Genomic DNA, 18,923 nt, shown 5'->3' on the forward strand with positions numbered 1-18,923 from the left:
TAGCGGTCGTGCGGTTCCAGACTGTAGCGCCTTTAACCGCTCGGCCACTCCGGCCGGCTAGGAATCTGTGAATAGCTGTCTTTCATCAGGACATTTTTGCAGTGCCGAACAAAGGAGCACGGGGGCAGTGAGGGTTTTTGGCGAACTGGTTTGTGTTAGAAGGACCCTTCGGCGTTTTATTCAAAAACAGATGTGTGTGAAATCTTATGGGACTTAACTGCTAAGGTCATCAGTCCCTAAGCTTACCCACTACTTAACCTAAATTATCCCAAGGACAAACACACACACACACACACACACACACACACACACATACCCGAGGGAGAACTCGAACCTCCGCCGGGACCACGTTTTATTCGTACATGTGACAGTGTAACACCCCCATCCCCCCCCCCCCCACATCCCTCCCCACTCCCTCCCACGTGATGCTGTTACGGGAGGGCGCGAAGCGTGCTGAAAAAGCATAAATCCCTTTCGCTGCTTCGGGTCAGTATCAAATTTCGTCGGATTTTCTAGAACGGTCCCTCGTGGATCCACACTGTACCCAAAGCAAAAACTGCGATCGCTCTAAACTCCAAACGCGTGCTGTCACGTTCAATGAGGTTTCAGGCCCACGATGTCCTTAGAGAAAGGCTGAATCGTCCGGGGCTCTCAGCAGTTTCAAAGGTTGCTCAACACACTGCAAACTGTCGTTTTCGACTGCGAAAAGTGTGGAAATGCACGCTCCAACGACAGAGATTATTTCATTGACATCCTTCACGCCACCCGCTGAGGCCTTCCTTGTCGATTCTAAGCGACGATGTATCTGACATGTTTCGTCGGCTACTCATAAGAAAACAGCGTTATTTCAACGCTGGGGTCGCTGTTGTGACCTCCATCGCAAAGGCGTCAAAGATAAGGGGTGAAAATGTGGGTAAGGCGGGGGGGGGGGGGGGTGACATGTCCATCGTAGTACTGGGCACAATTTAGGTGAAATCTGGTGCCAACACAACATCATTAAGCCAGCACAGCGTTCTACGGCAGAGAATAGAAGCGTCTTAGATGTGGTGCTACGGGAGAATTTGACACTTAGGTGGACTGATAAGGTAAGGAATGAGGAGTTTGTCCACAGACTCGTCGAGAAAAGGAATATATGGAAAACATTGACAAGAAGAATGGACAGGATGCTAGAACATCTGTTAAGACATCAGGGAACAACTTCCATGGTACTATAGGGACCTGTAGAGGGTAAAAACTGTACAGGAAGACACACATTGGGATACATCCAGCTAATAATTGAGGACGTAGGTTGCAATTGATACTCAGAGATGAAGTGATTTGCAAAGCAGTCAGATGATCCGATGGGAAAAAAGCCACCTTATACCTCACAAGAACATCCGAGCTCAGGCATTTGTTTGTATGTGTCAACAAGTTACTTTTTGAGGCTGCGCCGAACACGACGGTGACGTCACAGAGTGCCACGTTTTTTCACCACCACAGACGCAGGGTGTAGGCATTTTTAACCAAATTTCTAACTTCTATGTCGCAATAGGAGACAATTATGGAGTTTTCCGAAACTGACGCTTTAACTGTGTTGTGCAGTCTGTTTGAGAGTTCAGTCTTCTGATGCTGCAAAAAAGCTCTCAACGCAACGAGAATCTCTGCGCTACATGATTTAATGCACAATTTTTCATAAATTAATAAACAAAGAATTTCTGTAAATCGCAATTCCATCAAGTTTTCATTTTTTTTTATTTTTTTTTTCTTTGCGAAAGAAAACACTAAAAGCTTTGGACAATATTTTTCCTGGTTGCACGCTAAGATCGGTGACTTTCTCTTATAGATTTTAATGTAGGTAACGGTCAAGTATGCAGCTTCATTTGTTACACTCTAGTTCTTTGCTGATATCTGGATATCGTGCAAGCAATCTGTATGGATTAAGACACAAGGGGATTAAAGACATTAGCTGCCAGTGGGCATTGATTTCTGTCAATGGGGCAAATTGAAAATTTGTGCTGGATAGGATTGGATTGGATTGTTTGGGGGAAGAGACCAAACAGTGAGGTCATCGGATTAGGGAAGGACAGGGAAGGAAGTCGGCCGTGCCCTTTCAAAGGAACTATCGCGACATTTGCATGGAGCGATTTAAGGAAATCACGGAAAACCTAAATCAGGATAGCCGGACGCGGGATTGAACCGTCGTCCTCCCGAATGCGAGTCCAGTGTGCTAGTGCTGGATAGGGATTCGAAGCCACGTCTCCTGCCTTACTAGGCAGATACGCTGACCACCAAGCCACCCAAACGCAGTGGTCACTGCAACAGCACGGACTACCCCAGCATGGCTCCCGCCAGACCCAAATACTCACCTTACAGTGAACACTAACACAGACTCAAATACTCACCTTATAGTACACACTAACAGATGGAGTGCTCCTAGTCATTAGCCTCATTTCTCATGGCATCTTTCCGATTACCGTAAGAGTTCGTGCTTGGAGTGCATGTGCACTGAAAGGATCATTGGCCGTCATCTGCATGTATTAAATTTCAGTGCTAACTTGGGTCCATGGTTTCATGGAGTCTGCGACACACTATAACCCTACCATCAGTTCTTAACAGCTGCAATCCAGATTCATGTGACCAGACCTAGGTTTTCCAATTGTGTAAGGTCCAACCGATATGGTCCCTAGCCTAGGGAAGGCGCTGCAAGCGATGTCGTGCTGTTAGTAAAGGCACTCGCGTCGTTGGTCTGCTTGTCTGTCAGCACTGACAACTCTACCCAGACGTCCATGCTTTCGATCGTTAAGTGAATACCGTCGGCCACTAAATGTCCGTGGTGAGAGGTAATGCCTGAAATATGGTGTTGTCGGCCACTCTTGGCGCTGTGGATCGCAGAATATTGAATTTCCTATTTCCGATACATTTCCCTTTCAAAGTCTATTAATTCCCGCTGTGCGGTCTAATCTCGTCGAAAACCTGCGGGTGACGAAGCGGTAACTGAATGAACCGAAATTGTAATCCTAGCTCCCAGTACTACCCTTTTGCGCTGTGTACTGTTTTCTTGAGAGGCCAGCTGACGGTGTGCTGTGTTTCAGGCAGAGGAGCTGCACGCTGCCGTGGGCCAGGCGTTCCGGATGGCGTACGCGGCGCAGCTGCACAAGCGCAGGGACGTACCGCCCCCTCCTCACCACTGGGTAAGGACCCGCTGCTCTGCTCCCACGAGCTGCTGCAAGTCAGCGGCAACACCGCCGGTACTAACGCAGCTTCGTTTTGTAGAAGCTAATCGCATTCGGTTCTGGGTACATAAGTGTTCTGAAATGATAATTAAATGGACACCCTAGCTGCAAACAGGCGTTGATGTACTTCATCGGGGACATGTTGAAAATGTATGCCCCGACCGGGACTCGAACCCGGGATCTCCTGCTTACATGGCAGACCCTCTATCCATTTTTTTTTTTGTTTTTTTTAATCCATTTAATCAGTGTGTTCTATTACAAAGGGCAGCTAAACCTCTGACCGATCAAGCTTTTTTTTTTTTGACAGTTACCACTTTTTTATGGCAGACGCTCTATCCATCTTTTTTTATATTCAGAAAATTGTAAACTATCACACAACGCATTAATATATACAGTAATTGTTCTTTTTTTTTTTAAAGGATGGTCATGGCGTGGTACACGCACTGCCAGTGCGTCGAGGCCCAAACCCCTCCCACCCCTTTTTTCATGTCCCCTGTTGGGTCATAGCACTAAGTGTGCAGAAATCTTATCACAAAACTCCCATTCTCTGATGTAAGAAAGACAAAGAAACCTCTTCTCTGAGTAGAAACTGAACACTGATAAAACTTAACAATTCTTCTTGAATTACAAAAAGTCTTTAGAAGTCGAACACGAGTAATTCTGAACAAGGTTTTGAAAAAAACTCTTCGTGTGAAATAGAAGTTCCGGAAGCAAGGTAATAGTAAATAATAATAAGAACACAAGTGACTTTTTTCTTCTGCTCGTTGTCGTTCAAGGTGTTGTAGTGGTTCCACATATTTAACCGACACCCATTCTTTCAAAAATGACCTTCAGCATGTTGCCGTAGTGCTTCTTGTGGTTGCGATACGTCCTGATTTTTGCATATTCACACTTCATGTAAACGTGGAATTCCATCTCGTTGTCCGACCCAAGATGAGCCACCGAGTGCACAGAGGATAGTGCGCCTGCAGGGACTTTCCCTTGCACGCTCCCCGTGAGACCCACATTCCCAGCATGTCCACACCACTACATTCGTAGTCCGCCTAATAGATGTTTGCCCATCACACTCATTACTCGTGGCAGCAAAGCTGCATGGTCATCTGCGGTAACTGTTCTTTCGGGAACAGATACTACCGTCATATATAGTTAAAATATGGCTTCCCGGCCATTGACCTTCTTGTGTGCGAACGCACACGCTATGCCCGAACTCGTACCGGACTTGGTAGATTAATGTGCCACGAGTAATGAGTATGATGGGCAAACATCTATTAGGCGCACTACGAATGTAGTGGTGTGGACATGTTGGGAATGTGGGTCTCACGGGGAGCGTGCGAGGGAAAGTCCCTGCAGGCGCAATATCCTTTGTGCCCTCGGTGGCTCAGATGGATAGAGCGTCTGCCATGTAAGCAGGAGATTCCGGGTTCGAGTCCCGGTGGGGGCACATATTTTCAACATGTCCCCAATGAATTACGTCAACGCCTGTTTGCAGCTAGGGTGTCCATTTAATTACCATTTCATTTTTAGCAAAGCTGCGTGGCCATCTACGGTAACTGCTCTTTCGGGAACAGATACTACCGTCATATATAGTAACTGTGTTCATGTGTGCTTGTAGTTCAATAGGTGGAGTAATTTTAGCGATTTGCCGTTTAAATGTCTTGTTCCATAAACCGTACTGCGACCAGGGCTGGTTATTTATGAAACGAGTAGTGCCCACTAATTATAAAATATGCCTATCTAGTCTCACTGCAGTTGCACTCTACTTACGCTATGATTCAGTAGTTTTGTTACAGTACATAAATGACGTAGTAAATGCTGGGGCTGATTGCATTGGTGGGGAAAGAAACATAAATGAGTGTGGGGTAACGGAACTGGAGACCGATGACTTCTCTTTGTTTTTTTGTTAGTTTTGCACATAATTAGAAACGCAAACGATTCAGTGTTAATACGTTGTCTATTTTATATCCCCACAAAATATAAACGCATTACATATCCTTGCAAAATGTGCACCGCGTTTTGTAAGTAATAAAAAATGGTCGTTCGCAAAATTTCTGCGCATTTATGTGCCTAAAGGAATTACTTTTAATGCACATACGCTTTACAAGCACAAATACAAAAATTCTGCATAATTATTACTGTTACTTTGTACCAAGGAGAACGTTCCTCACCTTGTTCAAAGGCAAGAGTTTCCTGTTATTGTTCGTAAGTGAGAAATGTATTTGGGAAAGTTTTGAAGCAGTGTTTGTCATATTTTTGTTTTGCTTCTTTTTTCTAATTTTACCTGTTTCTGAGAAAATGACGGTTTCTTACACTATGTGTATAGATCTGTATTTTTCATTTTAATTTTTACTAAAACATTCCCATGTTTCAGGATGCCAATCGACAATTTTCGAATAAATCCTGAATCAAATATTGACACTTTCAGTTTTGTTGTAAATACTATTTATTTTTATGTAACAGACAGGAGGATAACTATGTAGGACAGGAAAGTTCAGTAAGATATGTGTCCCTCAATATACACTATGTCATCAAAAGAATCCGGACACCACCCCCAGAAACACCCCGGCGAGCACGAATGAGTGCCGCAACACGACTTGGCATGGATTCGGCTAATGTCTGAAGTAGTGCTGGACGGAACTGACATCAATAAACCTTCAGGGCTGTCGATAAAACCGTAAGAGTGCGACGGGGTGTAGGTCTCTTCCGAACAGCACGTTGCAAGGCAAAAAAAAAAAAGAATGGTTCAAATGGCTCTGAGCACTATGGAACTTAATTTCTGAGGTCATGAGTCCCCTACAACTTAGAACTACTTAAACCTAACTAACCTAAGGACATCACACACATCCATGCCCGATGCAGGATTCGAACCTGCGACCGTTGCGGTCGCGCGGTTCCAGGCTGTACCGCCTAGTACCGCTCGGCAACACCAGCCGGCGTTGCAAGGCATCCCAGATATATTCAGTAATGTTCATGTCATCATCATCTATGATTGAAATCTGCCAAGGACAGTACTTCTACTTATGTCATGTATCGACTAGAAAAACGCATCGATGATGACTGATATCAGTCGGAATCGATATGCAACAAGATAAATACATTATGTCTCCGCGACCGGTTGCTACGTTCTTTATAATTTTATATTCCACAGTCGCTGCACAGAAAGGGAACCTTATGGAGCCCAACATTTAAAAAATCTTCATCATTTTCTTTTAATACGATATGTTCTACGTTTTTGGCATGTGCTTAAAATGATTTGGTAGCACTTGTATTGTACATGAGTGTAAATCTGGTTTCCTGCCCTGTATGATGATTAGAAAACGGGTCCCGGCCCGAAACTAGTCACCGATTTAATAGAAAAAAGTAAAATTCGCCACTTTGGAGTGGTTTTGCCGATGTACTCATTAACAGAATTTGCTGACCCACAGCTATTCCATCACGTTGGGAGTTCGTAAACACCCTCATACCATAACACTACCTGTTCTGTGCTCTACTGTTGGCACTAAAAAAAATAGTGGCAGGTAACATTCTCCAAGCATACTGTTGGCACTCAAAAAATAGTGGCAGGTAGCATTCTCCAAGCAGCCGCCAAACTCAGACACGTCGGAATGGCGCAAGGTGAGCGTAATTCATTGCTGCAAATCATTCGTTTCCACTCACTGTCCAGCTGCATTGCTCTTTTTACCACCTTTAAGCGTCGCTTATTGATGGGTACGGAAATGTGTGGCTTACGCGTAGCTGCTCGACCATTGAACCGTTTTATTTTTAACTCCCTACGCACAGTCAATGCGCCAGCTGCACTGGCTGATAGCATTTTAGAACTCACGAATGATTTCTTCCGCTTATTTGATACGATATTTTGCAACCAAACTACGCATTACTAGATGGCCCCTGTCCGCCAGTACATATGTCTGCCTGGGCTCGGTTTATCTGTAGTTGTTCGTTCGCGTTTCCACTTCACAATCAAACGACCTGTAGCCACTTGGGATGCTACAGAATGGTTCAAATATCGTTGGTGATTTTGTTACTCAGGTGACACCTAATGACAAGTTCGCGTTAGAAGTCGCTCTTCTCTCCCTGTCGACCCACTCTGCTGTTACTGCTTCTCTCCTGACAACGCAAAACCGTCTTCTTTTATACTAGCGGGTCCGCCTGTTGTGATATGTATTGGTCAGTTCCTTATTACGCAGGAATTTATCCGTTCAGATACACTTTCCTTGCCATTGCCAGTCTACATTTTATATCCTCTCTACTTCGACCATCATCAGTTATTTTGCTCCCCAAATATCAGAACTCCTTTACTACTTTAAGCGTCTCATTTCCTAATCTAAATCCCTCAGCATCACCCGACTTAATTCGACTACATTCTATTATCCTCGTTTTGCTTCTGTTGATTTTCATCTTATATCCTCCTTACAAGACACTGTCCGTTCCGATCAACTCTCTTCCAAGTCCTTTGCTGTCTCTGACAGAATTACAGTGTCATCGGCGAACCCCAAAGTTTTTATTTCTTCTCCATGGATTTTAATACCTACTCCGAATTTTTCTTTTGTTTCCTTTACTGCTTGCTCAATATACAGATTGAATAACATCGGGGAGAGGCTACAACCCTGACTCACTCCCTTCCCAACCGCTGCTTCCCTTTCATGCCCCTCGACTCTTATAACTGCCATCTGGTCTCTGTACAAATTGTAAATAGCCTTTCGCTCCTGTATTTTATCCCTGCTACCTTTAGAATTTGAAAGAGTGTTTTCCAGTCAACATTGTCAAAAGCTTTCTCTAAGTCTACAAATTCTAGAAACGTAGATTTGCCTTTCCTTAATCTATTTTCTAAGGTAAGTCGTAGGATTTCTACGGAATCCAGCAAGGCGGTACGTCGACGATATTATACGCCGCTTTGTGTTTGCGCTTTATGACAAGCCATCCTGGGCTGATATTATAACAAGATAATGCGCACCTGTATACGGCGATAATTTCTGCTGCTTGTCTTCCTGCCTGCCAAACCGTACCACTACCAGCAAGGTTTCCGGTTCTCTCCCCAGTTGAGAACGTTTGGAGTATTATGTGCCGGGCCTTCCAATCAGTTCGGTGTTTTGACTATATAACTCGCCAGTTGGACAGAACTCGGCACGATATTGCTCAAAAGGATATCCAACAACTCTATTAATCAGTGCTAACTCGAATTACTCCTTGCGTAAGTACTAGAGGTGGATCAACGCGTTGTTGACTTACACGTGTTATTGACTTGCTAAATTTGTAAATGTCCTCGTAATCCAATTTTTCTGAAATTGTAATCATTTGTCTCAATATACAATGAACCTACCGATTTCCATCCCTTTAGGATAATTGCTTCTTTGTGCGTCTTTTTTTAAGAGCAAATATGGTACTTAAAATCATATTTCTTCTGCACGTGTGTGAGGTTTCGTACAAATTCGATAGAGGATAGAGCCAGAGTGAAATGTCAAAACGGCGTCTGCGTAAGATACTTCTGACAAGCTACATGTTGCTACCGAATTCTCAGTTATGGAAAAAGAATCTGTGATGAACATCCATAAACTTTTGTTCTATCGGCCACGTTCTGGACGTTCCGTCACAGCTGTTGCTCTCGTCATGTTCAGTTGTGAGGATGCCATTGTTGGCCGCATCACAGTTTGAAATTGGCTCTCCAGCTAACTGCGGGCATTGCGAGTGCGTATGTGGTTATTGAGACTCTTCGGTGCACAAATGTGTGATCAATACACCACAAGAGTCAAAGTAAAATATTTTCATTTGGGCTGTTGTAGTCTGAGGAAGTGCCGTTCTGTCACGGATCCTTATAGGTGACAAAACCTGAGCACTTTTCGTTTGGTCAGAAACAATAAGGCAGCCACTGGAATGTCACAAAAAAAGGAATTCTAGGCAGCTCCCACCGCTGCGGAAATTATTCTCACGGTCTTTTGCGATGGTGTTATTTTCGTGGATGTGCTGCCAAAAGAGACAACCACTCATTCAGAATGCCTCTAAACAAAGAATCGTTACTGGCCTGTTTACTGAGGCAAGTATAAAAAAAAAGAAATCTTGCTCAAAAATTACAATCCATGCCCACAGTTAAGTCTTAAAACTGCAGTTGTGAAACTACCTAAGGCTATCACAAATAAGCGTGGACTACGGAGTTTTCCTGATAGCCTTGGTCACTTAAGATAGTAACCGCGGTACTTGCACATTAGATGTGTTGCATGCCTAGACTGTCTTGACATTGGGTGAGGATACTTAAAGGGCTGCGTAACCCAAGTAACATTTTTCGTCTACGTTGTTATTATCCTGTCAGTTACTAACGAATACACAGCGTTCAAGGGAAAATTGGAACTCTTCCAATGTTTAATTTAAGTTTATTAGCAAATCGTTGATTTGTATCGTGAACAGAGGGATTTTGTAGTAAAAATAAAAGAAACAACAAAACGTTATGATATATAAAAATCAATTTCCTCAAAAAAAAGGTAAAATAAAAAAAGCGAAAGAAAACATATCACACATTGCTTCAGTTCTTCGCCAGCTTATGTAAAACATGTTACTGTTATTCCTAAACAACTTTCGCACTTATCAATAATAACAGGAAACTCTTGCCTTCGACATATTGAAGTAAGTTCTATTGAGTACAAAATAGCAACAACAATTTATCGATTTTGTTGTTTTTTGCATGTAAATTATACTTAATTAAAAACAACTGCTTCGGTCACATAAAAGGCAGATGTTAAGTGAGAAGATTATGTTTATCACTTATAAAACGCAAATTATATTTTGTAAGGATATAAAATACACAATGAACTAACAGTGAACGATGTGCAGCTTTAATTATGTACAAAACAAACAAACAAAAACAAAGGAAGGTTTATTTTTTACAGGGAGCACATTGTGCTCATGTGGGAGCGATCTAGATGGTTGTAAAACAATAAACTGGTAGCCAAGATCGCAGGAATTCTTTTTATTCCATGACTACCGGTTTCGACGAAACTAAAGCCGCCGTCATCGGGTCTTAGGACACATACAGGTTACAACGATTGTTTGCCTTGATGTTGTAACCTCTATGTGTCCTAAGATCCGATGATGGCGGCTTTAGTTTCGCCGAAACCGTTGATCACGGAATAAAAAGAATTCCTGCGTTCTTGGCTACCAGTTTATTGTTTTATTTATTTTATATTTCTTTCGCTACCAGTAGTAACAATAGTAGCGGTCAATCTTGCATTTGCTACGTCATTTTCGTGCTGTGCCGAAACTGCCGAACCATAGCGCAGTTCAACTCAGAACGAAAGTGGATATATTGCCTCATCTGCCTTGTATTCTTCACCTCAGGCATTTGTTTGTGACACTTAGGGATCCTCTACATGCGACACACTTTGACGATGATAAAAGCGTAATTCATGCAGTGAAAAAATGGTTACGTGTGTAGGGAATATATGGTCCAAAACAATGCTATGATGGGCCATATAACGTGATGTGTTTAACTCATCCACATGCTGGTTCCAGGTGAATTTATTATCCACCTGAATACTCAGAAACTTCACAGTGGGCTCCTCACCAGTGCACACCCACTGATCTGTACTTCTTGTACCTGTAAGTTATTTTGATTTGTTTGGATTTCGATTTTGTAAAATGAGGGCTAATCCGTTGCTGTGAACCATTTGTAAGCTTGTTCCAATATTCTGCTGGCTTTTTTTTGTACCAATGTGATTTGGCCCTTATCAAAATGTCTGTGTCACGAGAAAACATTTGATGAGTCCGCCAATGTACCGTGTAATTAGTAATGGGGATTGTGAACATGAGTGGGCCAAGTACTGATCCTTGCGAGATACCGTTTCCCCACTCTGAATTTAACCTCACTCGTGTCGTATGACTGACTTGTGTGGTCCTATTGAGGCCATTTCTTACAAGTGTCACTAGCTGTATTTTATTGTGTAGCCAGTATTTATTTTAATTTGACTCTGGTGTATTGGCTAGAAGGAGCCAAAAATAACTGAGTTCTAAACTGCGGTAAATAAACGGTTTTTGAAAATTCGCTAGCACTGTAAAAACTGCTTATTAACACCAAGCAGTTATTTTAATAATCGCCTATACTGCATGTCATGTGTTTACCGGAATACTCGTCCTGCCACTAAATAACTAGTCACTCTCATATAGTACTTTTACAATTGTGAGAATAGAGTTCGTTCGCCACGCCTATAGCATCAGTAGAAGGTAAGGTTCAGAGTTGACTCTCATCCTTATACGTTGTAGCGTTTTTGTTTACATTTTGGTATTCCGGTTGCTGTGGGCTTATTTTTTATTTGTAGTTAACGTTTGCTATTTCAGTTTATATCTCGTCATTTTGTCATCAGGAGACAGTGGGCGGAGCTGTGAACGCTAGAAAATGGAGTGCCAAGTGGTGAAATTGGAACATTTTCGATGTATTCTTCTGTTTGACATTAGAGGGGCGACAGCGATGGAGGCAGCTATAAACATTTGCGCCGTGTATAGGAATAAAACCATTGGACATAGCACGGCTATAGTTTTCTCCCTTAAAGAGGTTTTTTTGACATTAGTGACTCATAATTTTCAAGAAGATCTTCGTGGTTTGATGAAGCTCATTTAAACGCACTAATCCACAATGATACACGTCAGTGTTCTGGAGAACTCGTAAATGTGATGAACTGCTACCATTCCATCGTCGTACGACATTTGCGTGCAATGCGGAAGATTCAAAAATCGGAATATGGGTACCACATTCTCTAAACCATAATCATAAAAATTAGCGGGTGGCCATATGTGCATGTCTGCTTACACGTCATCAATTGCCTCGTGAACAACACCGACCATTTCTACCCCGTAGCGTTACTGGTGACGAGAAATGGTGTTTCTATCCTAACATAATGAAAAGAAAGTAATACTTGCGTCTAAACAAAGCAGTAAGTCACCGGTACAAAGACCTGCTCGCATACAAAACTGATAATGTTATGCACCTTGGGCGCAGTTCAGGAACAAATACCAGGAAGACGCCATGAAGTGATGCTACATTACGACAACGTCCACTCACATTCTGTTAGACTGACAAAATCACTACACAGGAGTTGGATTTGGAAGTGATTCTGCGCCTACCTGTCTATCGAATAACATTCAAGGAACTTTCTTTTCGCGTGAAAATGCGTTCTTAACGTGTCTCGACGAGTTTTTTACCTCAAAACTAGGTGATTGCTACAATCACGAATAGAAAAGTTACCCCAGCGTTGGCAGATTGTAAACAGTGAAGGAGAGCATATTATTGGTGATTAAATTCTTTGTTATGTGAATCTGTTGTGTTTATTAAAGATATGAAAAAATGCTGCGAACTTATGTGCCAACCCAATAAATTATCTGTTCATCTTCTTATTTTAACGTCGTCTTGTATATAGGAACTATTGTTGTTTGCGTTTGCTTACTTTACATTACAATCCCAGCACCGAAATGTTCGAAGTAGCCGGCCGCTGTGACCGAGCGGTTCTAGGCGCTTCAGTCCGGAACCGCGCTGCTGCTACGGTCGCAGGTCCGAATCCTGCCTCGTGCGTGGATGTGTGTGATGTCCTTAGGTTAGTTTGGTTTAAGTAGTTCTAAGTCTAGGGGACTGACGACCTCAGATGTTAAGTCCTATAGTGCTCAGAGCCATTTGAACCATTTTGGGACATAATTGGAATTTTGATTGTTGTTGGCAGTGCGTATGGCCTCGTGTGTCGTGATAACAGGTTACAGCCATTTAAACCATTTGTTCTAAGTAATCTCTGCCTTTCCTATTCATAACGAATCTCACTTCGGTTTTATCATTTGCTGCTCCTGTTGGTATTACTCTACATTCATCTGACCAGAGATGTTTATCTTCTTTCTATTTAGTTCCACCGAAACGCACTATTTTTCCCTTTCCCGATTTTCTAGCTTCCATGCCACGTTCAAACTTTATTCAATCTTTTTCTTATTACCTCCTCCTTGGCACCCACTTCCGCCTATCCGAATGGGGAATAATCCGAAATCTTTACTCGGTGGAGAGATCATCGTAACTCTTTTTCAATTACAGGCCACATCTCTTGTGGATACAATCTATATGCCTTTAATACAAAGGTTTTCATTACCTTCTTCATCCTCATACCGTTGATAATTGCTGATGCTCTCTCCTCTTTCTGCGGTTTCCCAGCTGTCTTACTTAACGAGCCAGTTCCATTATTCTGAACACCTTGAGTTTCTAATAGCTGATAAAATTCAGAAGAAGTTAATGCCTCAGATTATTGTCGCCGCGTGTCTAAATTTAGCTGTGAAACACTTTAGTTTTATTGGAGACGAAGTTTTAACAGTTTCACATTTCTCCAACTTCACCTATTATGAAATAACTTTAAGGTGCGAACCGCAAAAGGCCACAATTGATGTAATACGCAAAGTGGACAAAAATAACAAAAAGAAGAAATTAGTGTTATAAAGAAAAAGGACTACAGAAGTAGAAATGGATTAATAGAAAAATAACTGGCAGAAACGGTCGCTATTTTAGAATATGACTCACTATCCGATTTCTTTTACTGTGTTTTACGGCCCTGGATGACGCAAATATTTTCATCATCGGTTTCATCTTCTTAGCGTGAGATGATCTAAATACCTCACCCCAGTTTGCTTTGATCCATTATAAATAGTTTTTTGAAAGGCAGCGGCCGTGAAACCAGCTTATAAATAACTTTTCTGCCACTCTCGATTACCTTTTATTTATACACTGCTGGCCATTAAAATTGCTACATCAAGAAGAAATGCAGATGATAAACGGGTATTCATTGGACAAATATATTATACTAGAACTGACACGTGATTACATTTTCACGCAATTTGGGTGCATAGATCCTGAGAAATCAGTACCCAGAACAACCACCTCTGGCCATAATAACGGCCTTGATACACATGGGCATTGAGTCAGAGCTTAGATGGCGTGTACAGGTACAGCTGCCCATACAGCTTCAACACGATACCACAGTTCATCAAGAGTAGTGACTGGCGTATTGTGACTGGCCAGTTGCTCAGCCACCATTGACCAGACGTTTCCAATTGGTGAGAGATCTAGAGAATATGCTGGGCAGGGCAGCAGTCGAACATTTTTTTGTATCCAGAAAGGCCCGTACAGGACCTGCAACATGCGGTAGACCTTTATCAAAGACGGAAACGTGATGGTACGCATTTCTCCTCCTTACACGAGGCATCACAACAACGTTTCACCAGGCAACGCTGGTCAACTGCTGTTTGTGTATGAGAAATCGGTTGGAAACTTTCATGTCAGCACGTTGTAGGTGTCGCCACCGGCGCCAACCTTGTGTGAATGCTCTGAAAAGCTAATCATTTGCATATGACAGCAACTTCTTACTGTCGGTTAAACCGCGGGACTGCTACGGTCGCAGGTTCGAATCCTGCCTCGGGCATGGGTGTGTGTGATGTCCTTAGGTTACTTAGGTTTAAGTAGTTCTAAGTTCTAGGGGACTTATGACCTAAGATGTTGAGTCCCATAGTGCTCAGAGCCATTTGAACCATTTGTCGGTTAAATTTCGTGTGTGTAGCACGTCATCTTCGTGGTGTAGCAATTTTAATGGTCAGTAGTGTATTTTAAACGACGTGTTTCTGGAAATGATTCCCATTTCTAAGTGCGTTTCTCTCTGTGTGCTATGCCATTTCACGTTCTGTTGATTTTACTGCAATGTATATTGCAGTAAATTCAACAGAACAAAGCAGAAACTGACACGTAAAAAATTACGTAAAAATGACATAGTACACTCAGAAAAACGGAATTTCCTGAAACGCGTCGTTTAAAATATAAATAAAAGATAATCGTGACTTGTAGCAGAAAAGTTATTTTTAAACAAAGCCATCGTAAAATAGTTGATAATGTACTACGTAAGGCATTCAGTTCACCTGATGTCTATTGGTAAGAAGTCGAAAACGGTTATCAGTCTATTTGCGTGACCACGAGGGTGTAAAATACAATGTCAGTAGTTGGTTGCAAGAAGGCCCCTCTGACCCCCTTGGGCGTTATACCTGAATTGTGTGACTCAGTACGCCTGAGCTGGGCTGCTGCTGGGGAGCCATTGGCGGACGCAGCAGGTGGAGTAATTTGAGCGCGCAGCGCGGGCCCCTCGGCAATCAGCGGCTCACAGCTCCGGGAGCGGCTGCTAATGGAACTGCTAGGGGCCCTAACTGCAAGGGCCGTCTTGCTGCGTAGGGATACCGGGGTAGGGACAGCGCCGGACGGCATTGTCGCCGCGTCCCGTGAGACGCGGCCGGGCCGGCGCTGAGCCGCTCTGTGGCTGTGGCCGACTCCGTAATTAGAGTAATGCCGGCCGCTTGCTGCCCGCAAAGCGCTTCCCGCATTAATTGCTACTGGTCATTGACTGCTTACCGGACTCCCACTATAGACAGTAAATCGTGTCTTCAGCAGATAGGACGCTTACCTAATTACCCATTATCAGCTTCTGCCTCATTGTTAATTTTATTTCCAATGTCGTTTTTCTCTCCTGTTGACTTTTACAGGGTCCGACATTTCCTAAAACAAAATTTTATCTTTTGTTTGACTGTTACTTATATCCAAACACGTTCACAATCGACTGACCGAATAAGTAGGAGAGTAATGTATTCTGAACAAAATATGACTGTTGAGCGTCACGTTTCGTAAATACAAGGAAGGACAGGGCGAAAATCACGACGTTAGCACGCCACTCTCCTCTCGTAAGCCAAGCACCTTTCCTAAGCCACATCGTCCGCAGCTCGTGGTCGTGCGATAGCATTCTCGCTTCCCACGCCCGGGTTCCCGGGTCGATTCCCGGCGGGGTCAGGGATTTTCTCTGCCTCGTGATGACTAGGTGTTGTGTGCTGTCCTGAGGTTAGTTAGGTTTAAGTAGTTCTAAGTTCTAGGGGACTGATGACCATAGATGTTAAGTCCCATAGTGCTCAGACCCATTTGAACCATTTTTTTAAGCCACATCCCAGCCTTTCCACGACCTCTCCTCTCCCCATCCCTCCCCCTTTCTATTTGGTAGCCAATCAGAGTGATTCTAAGCCTATTCTGTCTCAGAAATATTTAGTTTAGCCGCACCTCAATGTTTTACTTGTATATCAGCTCGTCCAATCACAACCTTTTTTTCTTTACCCCACCCTCTGCCACAATTTCTATTTTTTCCCCTTTGAAATGGTCAATCAGAGAGCTTCCTACGTGTAAAGATGGACGGGGCATGACATCATTTTCGTCCAGTGCTCATAGCAGTTGTGTAACATCTGCACTTGTTTGTCTGACACACATATACACCGACTGAAAAAAATCGCAGTACCAAGAATGAGTTGTGCGACATAAACGAGAGTTGGTGGGCGTGTTTCTGCGTCTGAAATGTGATGTCCATTCAAATTTCGCCCCAATCGCATAAGAGTAGTGTTAGCAGTGGCTCTATGAGGATATAAATCAGATTTGCTTGTAACACGCGCTAACGTTAGTTACCTTTGACACTGGACGTGGTGAGTTGATGCTAGTCAAACAGAAATGTATAGGCTCGCTGTCATGGCCAGATGCGGTGTTACACAGTATTAACGTGATTTATCCTAGCAGTAACGATATGTTTATCCGGTCGGCTTATTTGTCGTTTCTTTTGCTGATCGCATTCAAGGGAGAGGAAGAAAAGGGTGAGAATTGTGTGGAGGGAGGACGCAAGTTTTACCCCGTTTAAAATACTGGAGGGCGAATTACTTCTCCTACCTAATACAATGCTTGTAATATGCTTGTACTGTTTACTCCGAACTGAGTATAGCGACGAAAGTAGAAGGCTTTAAGGGGACACAGACTCCATTAGCGACACTCCACTGAGTTTGAAGGAGGTCATGTAATAAGGCTACTTGAAGCTGGATGTTCCTTCGGTGATATTACAGAAATACATGGTAGGAATGTAGCGACTGTACATGGTAGCGGAGGTCACGAAAATGTACGGTCGCAAGAAGACCGGGATCCAGACGGCCATGTCGTACTACCCAGAGGAAAAACCATCGTGTTCAGACGCCCTGCAGCAAGCATTCTACTGATCCAAAACCACCGCCTCCTCTTGTGACTTCAGTCGTGTCAAGCGAGAGCTCATTGGAGAGCAGGGTGGGGGTCTGGTGTGTTTTCTGATGTAAGCTAGTTCTGCCTTGGTGCCAGTGATGGTTATTAGTTCGTTACAACGAGGCCAGTTGCGCACCTGCAACAAACCGGTCTGCGTGCTCAACACACTGGACCTACATCTCAGCCTGCGGGAGTGGCCGAGCGGTTCTAGGCGCTACAGTCTGGAGCCGAGCGACCGCTACGGTCGCAGGTTCGAATCCTGCCTCGGGCATGGATGTGTGTGATGTTCTTAGGTTAGTTAGGTTTAACTAGTTCTAAGTCCTAGGCGACTGATGACCTCAGAAGTTAAGTCGCATAGTGCTCAGAGCCATTTGAACCTACATCTCAAGGTTGTTCTGAGATCTACTTTCGTATGACAAAAGGAGAACTCTCGTGGTTATCCCACACCCACTGACTACAAATTTGTTCGTCAGTCTGCTGATTTGACCTGTTCTGCTCCCATTCTTGAAGGTCATTCCAGATGGTGTTTTCAACAGGATGTAAACGCTCGCCCACATACTGCTGTTGTAACACAACATGCTCTATAGAGTGTAGACTTGTTGCCTTAGCCTACTAAATAACGAGATCTGTCTCCAATCGAGTACACACGGGACATCATTGGACAACTTCACAACTCCACAATCAGCAATAACCGTCCCCGTATTGACCCACCAAGCGCAACAGACATGGTACTCCGTCGGACAAACTGACATCCAGCACATGTACAACACAGTGCATGGTTCAGATGGTTCAAGGCCCTATGGGACTTAACATCTGAGGTCATCAGTCCCCTAGACTTAGAACTAATTAAACCTAACGACATCACACACATCCATGCCCGAGGCATGATTCGAACCTGCGACCGTAGCAGCAGCGCGGTTCCGGACTGAAGCGCCTAGAACCGCTCGGCCACAGTGGACGGCCACAATGCATGCACATTAGCATGCTTGCTTTCAACATTCTTGCGGTTACAACGAATATTAATGTGCAACCATTTCACTTCTGCAGTAGCTTATAACTTACATTAACTTTAGGTGTTGCAATTTTGATAACTTTTGGTCTTTCGATGTTGATCACTTAAATGTGATACCTAGCCAAATCTGTTGCCGAAATTTCTTGCTCTACGTTAATTATTTTTTGGTGCTGCAATTCTTTTTTTCATTCGGTGTACTTTTTTCGTCTGGCTGCAGCCGAGTCCTTATATTTGCATTCTCTGAAAAGTACACTATGTAATCAAAAGTATCCGGACACCTGGCTGAAAATGACGCAAGTTCGTGACGCCCTCCATTGCCAATGCTGGGATTCAATATGGTGTTGGTCAATCCTTAGCCTTGATGACAGCTTCCACTCTCACAGGCATACGTTCAATGAGATGCTGGAAAGTTTCTTGGGGAATGGAAGCCCATTCTTCACGGAGTGCTGCACTGAGGAGAATTATCGATGTCGGTCGGTGAGGCGTAGCACGAAGTCTGTGTTCCAAAACAACCCTAAGGTGTTCTATAAGATTCAGTTCAGACTCTGTGCAGGCCAATCCATTTCAGGGATGTTATTGTCGTGTAACCACTCCGCCACAGGCCGTGCAATATGAACAGGTG

General features: G+C 43.4%; 1 protein-coding gene and 1 non-coding gene across 2 annotated transcripts in view; both read left to right on the top strand.

The window, feature by feature from the left end:
• The window catches only part of LOC126162308 (EGFR adapter protein-like), a 126,197-nt gene that overhangs the window by 8,341 nt on the left and 98,933 nt on the right, over positions 1–18,923 (top strand). The window contains exon 2 of the mRNA XM_049918768.1: positions 3,072–3,170. Within this exon, the coding sequence (XP_049774725.1) occupies positions 3,072–3,170 (99 nt within the window). The remainder of the gene's footprint in view (positions 1–3,071; positions 3,171–18,923) is intronic.
• Positions 4,579–4,653, top strand: Trnat-ugu (transfer RNA threonine (anticodon UGU)). The gene has a single exon. It is a non-coding gene; the product is annotated as a tRNA-Thr (tRNA).

The sequence above is a fragment of the Schistocerca cancellata genome, chromosome 1 (genome assembly GCF_023864275.1).
Source record: "Schistocerca cancellata isolate TAMUIC-IGC-003103 chromosome 1, iqSchCanc2.1, whole genome shotgun sequence".
Classification (NCBI taxonomy): domain Eukaryota; kingdom Metazoa; phylum Arthropoda; class Insecta; order Orthoptera; family Acrididae; genus Schistocerca; species Schistocerca cancellata.